Source organism: Seriola aureovittata, chromosome 3 (genome assembly GCF_021018895.1).
Source record: "Seriola aureovittata isolate HTS-2021-v1 ecotype China chromosome 3, ASM2101889v1, whole genome shotgun sequence".
NCBI lineage: Eukaryota > Metazoa > Chordata > Actinopteri > Carangiformes > Carangidae > Seriola > Seriola aureovittata.
This window is the reverse complement of record NC_079366.1, coordinates 9,183,615-9,190,963: the sequence shown is the minus strand read 5'-3', so window position 1 is coordinate 9,190,963 and position 7,349 is coordinate 9,183,615. Positions and strand designations below refer to the sequence as shown.

The 7,349-nt window shown below is 43.8% G+C and overlaps 1 protein-coding gene across 1 annotated transcript; it reads left to right on the top strand.

Annotated features, from left to right (window-relative positions):
• Positions 1-644: 644 nt before the first annotated feature.
• krt94 (keratin 94) lies at positions 645-3,909 on the top strand. Its single transcript, XM_056371678.1, has 8 exons — positions 645-1,169; positions 1,583-1,665; positions 1,772-1,928; positions 2,045-2,206; positions 2,364-2,489; positions 3,143-3,363; positions 3,478-3,491; positions 3,598-3,909. The coding sequence occupies exons 1-8, from the start codon at positions 726-728 to the stop codon at positions 3,645-3,647; spliced, it is 1,257 nt and encodes a 418-aa protein (XP_056227653.1). The 5' UTR covers positions 645-725; the 3' UTR covers positions 3,648-3,909.
• The last annotated feature ends 3,440 nt before the right edge of the window (positions 3,910-7,349 follow it).

Sequence of the window (7,349 nt, the reverse complement as noted above, 5' to 3'; positions counted from 1 at the left end):
CTTACAATTACACTTACACAATGCTAATATGAATTTATGATGGTACAAGTAATTATTTTGCAAGTGATTCATGAAACCAGTGAAATGTTTCATTTCGATTAACTTGACTGTAACTTGGTTTTATCATCGTGGGTAATTTCTTACACCGATGAAAAGATATTATTTGCTAAGTGCTTGATGCGAATGTTGACTTATGGCGGGACAAACGGTAATGCTACACTTCATCTGTTTGTATTAGGACACAAAATGACTGGCGTGATCGAGACGAGACCTGCAGGTGTTAATGAAAGCATACAGAAATCATCACACACATACATACAGTACATACACACTCCCACAGAGAGGTCCCCAGAGTCTCTCTCTCTCTCTCTCTCACATGCACACACACACACACACACACACACACACACACACACACACACACACACACCACACACACACACACACACACACACACACACATTCCATCACAGTTTCCTCACAGGAGTGGAAAGAAACCGAATCCTGGTCCTTAAAGGAAAACAAATGGAGGTTCTGCCAAGCCTGTGGCTGAAGTGCAAAAGAAAACTCCCTCCACCTCCCTCCTCCCAGTCAGACCCGCCCCAGGTCCAGCACTATATCAAGAGCCTGCCTCCCTTTATCAAACTCCACAGTCCTGCTACAGTGTACAGCTGTACAACAGTCCTCTCTCCTCGAGTTCTCTCTTGACCAGGCAGTCTACCATCATGTTTTACAGCCAGAGCATCACCAGTGGTCCCATGATCACCAGACAGAGCCGCAGCTACACATCAAGTGCCCCTATCCACAAGGCGCACAGCGTATCCGGTCTCAGCTTCAGGGGAGCCCCTCGCATCTCCTCCTCCTCTGTGCGCACCGTCTCCTCCGGGTATGGAGGTGGCCTGGGGATGGGGATGGGCATGGCGATGGGCGGCGGTGGCGGCTTTGATCTGTCCAGTGCCCTGGACCAGAGCTCCGTGCACCTGAACGAGAAGGCCACCATGCAGAACCTGAACGACCGTCTGGCATCCTACCTGGAGAAGGTCCGATCTCTGGAGGCGGCCAACACCAAGCTGGAGTTGCAGATCAGAGAGTACTACGAGAAGAAGGGACCTGCAGCAGAGAGGGACTACAGCAACTACTGGGCAGTCATCAATGACCTGAAGGACAAGGTATTGTGTGTGCCAACCTCAGCAGCTTCAACACCAGACGCGTCAAATGTTTGTAGTTCTGTTAATGATTATCAAGGGAGGATTTTAAAAAGGTACAAAAATAACTATAAATTGCCATGCCATAACCATGACATGACACCTTCCTTAGAGACTTTATGATCTGTTGTGCTACTGAATCCTTGTTTTTTCTTGAGGGACATAAAGACTGACGAATGATTTCTCAACAAGATTTCTTTGGGAAATATTATATATATATATATGACCAAACCGGATTTAGCTGTGGGACTTAGAGGCATGTGAAGTTAACTAGTCAAAATTAAAACCAGTTTACGCTCCCGCACCAATGTGCAATTAACTATTCAATAGAAACTTTTGCCTTTTTAACCAAATCCTATTGTCATTGCTTCCCTAAGATCACTGCCGCCACCATCGGCAATGCCAACATCCTCCTCCAGATTGACAACTCCAAACTGGCTGCTGATGACTTCAAGACCAAGTAAGCATGAACCCTCATACTTCTGTCGACCTGTCTTTATCTTGTATCAAACAAGAGGGAGAAGAAGTTATAGTTGTCGCTAATCATTGCTCTCTACTCTCCAAAGATTCGAGCATGAGCTGATGATGCGCCAGTCAGTCGAGGCTGACATCGCCAACCTGCGCCGCCTGCTTGACCAGACCACCCTCACAAAGGCCGACCTGGAGATGCAGATCGAAGGCCTGCAGGATGAGCTGGCCTACCTCAAGAAGAATCACGCAGAGGTGAGTGATGCATTTCCTCCATCTATAATGATTACTCCTCGCTTTGACACCTGCAGAATTCTGAAACCCTGCCAGTAGATCTTGATGCTGACTTCTTTCTCCCCTTGGTTGTTTAGGAGTTGGCAGCACTGCGCTCTCAGCTTACCGGCACAGTCAACGTGGAGGTTGATGCCGCACCCCAGCAGGACCTCAACAAAGTCCTGGAGGAGATCCGTGCCCAGTACGAAACCATCACTGACAAACACCGTCGCGACCAGGAGTCCTGGTTTAATGAGAAGGTGAGAAGACTTCGCTATAAACAGAGGCTCTGTATCCCACACTTTGTAAACAGCTGGGTTCACTCCCTCAGCAGTCTAACCTGTAATTAAACATAATCTTCTGTGAAAGTGAGACAAGCAATTACAAGGACTTCTAACTGACTTTATTTCTCAACAGTCGGCAACCCTGACCAAGGAGGTGGCTATCAGCACAGAGACAATCCAGACGTCCAAGACAGAGATCAATGACCTGCGGCGCACACTGCAGGGCCTGGAGATTGAGCTGCAGTCTCAGCTCAGCATGGTGAGGAAAAAAAACCCTTAAACCCAAACCATCTGTTCGCATCTCACTGATCTTGCCTTATATGAGCAAAATTCCCAGATCCCTGTCTTGTCAGGGGGAAATGGAGAAACACACACTGATAGAGGGTAAAGAGCAGAAGGGAGGGTAAAAGAAGGAGGCTTTGTTGAAAGAAAGAAGGGAGTTAGAGAGAGAGATAAGAATGATGGGAGCTGTGGAGAAGGGGAGGGAGGTGCTCCCGCTGAGGAAAACATTTCACAGACATCTGCTCAAAGCTTGAAGAAAACTGCAGGAATGCTGAACTGGATAGCCCAAAAGTCTTACTCCCATGGATTATCTGTGGCGAGCTGGAGTTAATCACTCAACACTCCCTGCGAGAGCAGCACACTGCTCCTGTCCTACAGTGGAGGAGCAGCTAAAAGACATATACATACGCCTCTACTTATCATTCCTCTATAAAGGAACGTAGACATCCCTTTGTGTCTGCCTGATGTATATAATCCAGGGTGTGGCAGGTGGTTACACATTATAGCTTTAAACTGTCTGAACTGTCACAAAAGATTAATTACAATAAACCCGTCTTGCAAATATGAGCAAGAACATATGTGTTGCAATTCGTGTGCATGGATTCAGCGACTTTTTCCTCTCTCGAACAGAAAGGGGCTCTGGAGAACACGTTAGCCGAGACAGAGAACCGGTACAGCGCCATGCTCGCCGGCTTCCAGAACACAATCAACATGCTTGAAGCAGAACTAGCCAACGTGCGCGCCAGCATCGAACAGCAGGGCCAGGACTACAAGATGCTGCTCGACATCAAGACCAGGCTGGAGCAGGAGATCGCAACCTACAGAAGCTTGCTGGAAACAGAGGAGTCCAGGTAGACACAGTGATACAGGAGCTGAGACTTCTGCTTAATACAAATTATTTAGAAGATAATGCACATGACCACTCCTCTTACCGCTTTTCTTTTCTCCCCTCTCCCTCATTTTAGACCCATCAGTACAGGTAAATGACGTTTGTTTAAATAAGACATTACATAAGCACAGTGTAGCCACTGTAATAAAATCTCATAGCACTGCCATCATGAATTTTTTTCCCTTCTTTTTAACAGGGGGCTCAAAGACCACAGTCACAACCACCCATGTGCGCACTTCCAGCTAGAAGGTCCAACTGGCAGGACATGCTGTTTTCGGACACACAGACACACAAACACACACACACAGACACTGACTAATAAAAGCTGTTACACGAGATGAGTGAAACTGTACTGAAAAAAAACCTGAGATATGTTAAAAGTGAAGCCCGTGTTAAAGTTTATGTATGAAACAACAAGTAACTCAGAAGAGGAAATGTCGGACACACCGTGTTTGTGTGTGTGTGTATGTGTGTCCTGTCTGAAAAATAAAACTGCTGGTGATCATAACTTTGCTGGTCTTTTATTAATTTAAAAAAACAACAACAAAAAAAACAAGTCTACACATCTTTTTCCATAACATCACTCTGTTTATGCTGTTGTCATGGCAACTGCATGACATTCTGGGAGGTGGGATATGGGGTTGCGGAAATTTAGGTTACGTAACAGGGGCTGTTGTCAGGAAAGGGTGAACAATGGTTAACAGCTCCAGTGTGGAAAGCATTAGGAGTCGGAGAGGAGAGCGCTCAGAGGGCTGTGTTGAGCTCGGCGCTCTGAAAACTCAAACAGCACAAGAAAACATTCAGAAAAGTGCAAGTTACGTGACCAAATAAAGAGAGTGACCCTAGAGTTTGCCCAAAGGGGTTTTTTAAACAAGACACACCCAAATGGTTGACTAATCTTTGCCCTGGAGGCTTTTCAACACAGTGTTGCATAGAGTCTGTCACCTAGTAACAAGTACACATGTGGCTCAGGACTGAAACACTGAGTGGGAATGCAAATAATGACTAACTGAACAAAGAGAGTCATTGTGGAAACAGGTGCTATTGGTACTGCACTTTGGCCCTTTTTATGAACGCTGATAGTGAGTGACCACAGAGCAGTTATGATAAAGTATTGTGAAGGGTGGGGTTTCTCAGCTGTCGGTGACCAAATGTATGTTTTGTGTGAAAGAAGAGCAGGGAATTGTTATGTCCATGTGGTGTGTGTTTGTGTGTGTTAGAGAGAGAAGCAGAGAGGGAGTGAAAGTATAGCCTTTGAGCCTCTGTACAGGTCAGCAGTTACAGCCTCTAAAATTACAGCGAAATCCTGTGAAGGCTTCATAATTCTCAAATGATGGTGTAATGTTGGTTTTGGAGACGAGAGAGAGAATCCAGCCCCCTCGGAGGAGCTTCACTCACCCATATTTGGACCCATTTTGTTGCACATCAGCGTCTCTTCCACTCTGTTATAATGATAGCTGATGACAAAGCCCTTCCAGTAATGCTTGTAAATTGATATGAAAATCCACAGCAGAGGTCATAAAAAGATGTTGCACCAACATCAGACCATTTTACCCACATCAGTGTTAAACCCAGTGGGCCTGTCAAGGGCAAACTGTGCAAAGACATCACTGCAATTCCAACTGCATCCAACATCCAATTATAAGCGAGCTAAAACCAAACCTGATGAGTTCTTCAAAGGCATCACTTTCTGACTTTTTAGATATATTTGTTTGTCATACATTACTTTGTCTTGAAAGTCTTTTATCATGTCTAAAATGTACCACGGTGTCTCTCTCTCCCTTTTTAAAAAAATAACTTTACTGTAGGTGGTTTCAATGTTTTTCTGTAGAAGATACAGTAAAAACGCTAAAAGTCTCTAAAATATGCATAGCAATGTTCATAATACATAATGGCAGTATGTGATTACAGGTTATATTAAATGCATTTGAAAATATAGACCTGAGAATCTAATGTTGCTCATGAACAGGTTAAAATTAATGCATTGTAGCATTTGCAAAGACCCTGTTGTTTAATTTGGATTTAGGGTTTGATAATAAACAATAGAGAGATAGACTGTAAGTGTTAAAGAAATAGTTTGACATTTTGAGAAACATTCATTTGCTTACTTGTAGAGAGTTAGATGATGAGATCCTCTCATCTCGGATGCTAAATATGTTGGAGCCAGCAGCCAATTAGCTTAGCTTAGCATAAAAACAGCAGGAGGAAACGGTTAGCAATGGCCCGAGCCATAGGTAAGAACAAGTTATGCCATCCAGTATTTCTAAAACTCACATGGTATCTTGTTTATATATTGTTTGTTGTTGTTTAAAGTATATAAATTTGTGGGCAAGAAATACTCATGACCCCGTGTAAAACCAAACTGCACTTTGTTTTTTGTACAGATAAAGCATATGAGATAGAACTGTAACTTGTCAAGTTCAGAGGATACTAATAGGCTGGTTTTTTTTTTACCTGCGGATAGAGCTAGCCTAGCAGTAAAGCTACGGTCTCCTGGCTCTACCTTCATATTTAGCCTACAAATGTCATTGGTCTCTATCATCACATCTTATTCGCAACAACAGAGATATTGATATTACGTTCACGAAAATGGGACGTACATATGGACAGACAACCCCAGAACAATACGCCTTGGGCTTTGGCTGTCACCGTCGCGTAGGCCTAAAAGTAATGAGAGCATTTTCCCAAAATGTAGAACTGTTGGTTTCATTACTGTCCAGGCTGGAGTGAGAGCCACAGTAGAGACAGCCCCTGGACTTATACTAAGACTCAGTTCTGCACAGATCAATCAGAAACTGAAAACCCATTGCAGCCAGTTCTCTGGAGATAATGATCAGAAGACATATGAAACTGCAGCTAAACGTGGACAAAAAAAACGCCACAACTACACTGTCACCTGACTTTTATCAGTTAGTTTTATGAATGATAACTGAGCCATCCAGCCAGGCTACCTTAACTGGAAATGCGAGTGTTGGAGTACTTGCTTCAATTTGTAGTGGAGCCTCACCTTGGCAGAATAACGAGCTGTCATCATAAAAAAATAAACTGTTATGAAATTCGGCTTAATGAAGGATTTAGTAAATAAGGGCTAGACAGATAGCGGTGACATGAATAGGCGGACTGTCTGCACGTGGCTGCACAGAGGAACATGTAAGGAAGCAGTGCCAAGCTGCCAACAGCCATTTCTCCCTGGTGTGGCTGTCTGCCATTCAAGCTAGCCTGAGGCTAGAAGAGTGAGATCATGGGAGAGAGGAAAAGAAGATGTTACTCACTTGATGTCATGAAATACTTTGCATGTACAAGAGATCAATTCAGTCCAATTAATGACGAGTTAATTTGAGAACATGAAAGCCAGCATTGTTGGGTACTTTGATGCTCTCTGCCTTGATACTGTGAAACTGTGGGAATAACCGTAACTTTCCCACAATGTGTCCAATCCTTTCTTGTCCTGCAACTAAATCCCTGTTAGCTGAACTGCACAATGTGTTGTTAACAACTTACTGTCATCAGTGGTCCCAAGCTCAGATTTACACAGAACAGAGATAAATACTCTTAACTCAATGTAAAGAGTTGATTTTTTAAATTAAACAATGTAAAAAGTCTTATCAGATAACTCAATTGAATGCAGGCCTTCTGTATTTTCAGTGTGGTATTTTACAAACTAACATAAAGCTTTCATATCAGTGAAATGTTTAGTTAAGTATTAGTCATGTCTGCAACAGTTAAACTGGAGGCTGACGTCCGTATCAACAGGAATGTTGCTGTCTCAGGGTCAGAAAGTCCATTAAGGGGCTGGAGATAGAGAGAGATAGAGAGAGAGAGAGAGAGAGAGAGAGAGAGAGAGAGAGAGAGGGAACATTCTTCACTCGGCTGGCGGACTCTATTCTGGAGCAGTGTTAGGTTTGACACACAAGCTAACAGGAATGCCTAACCTCTTCGCTAAAGGTC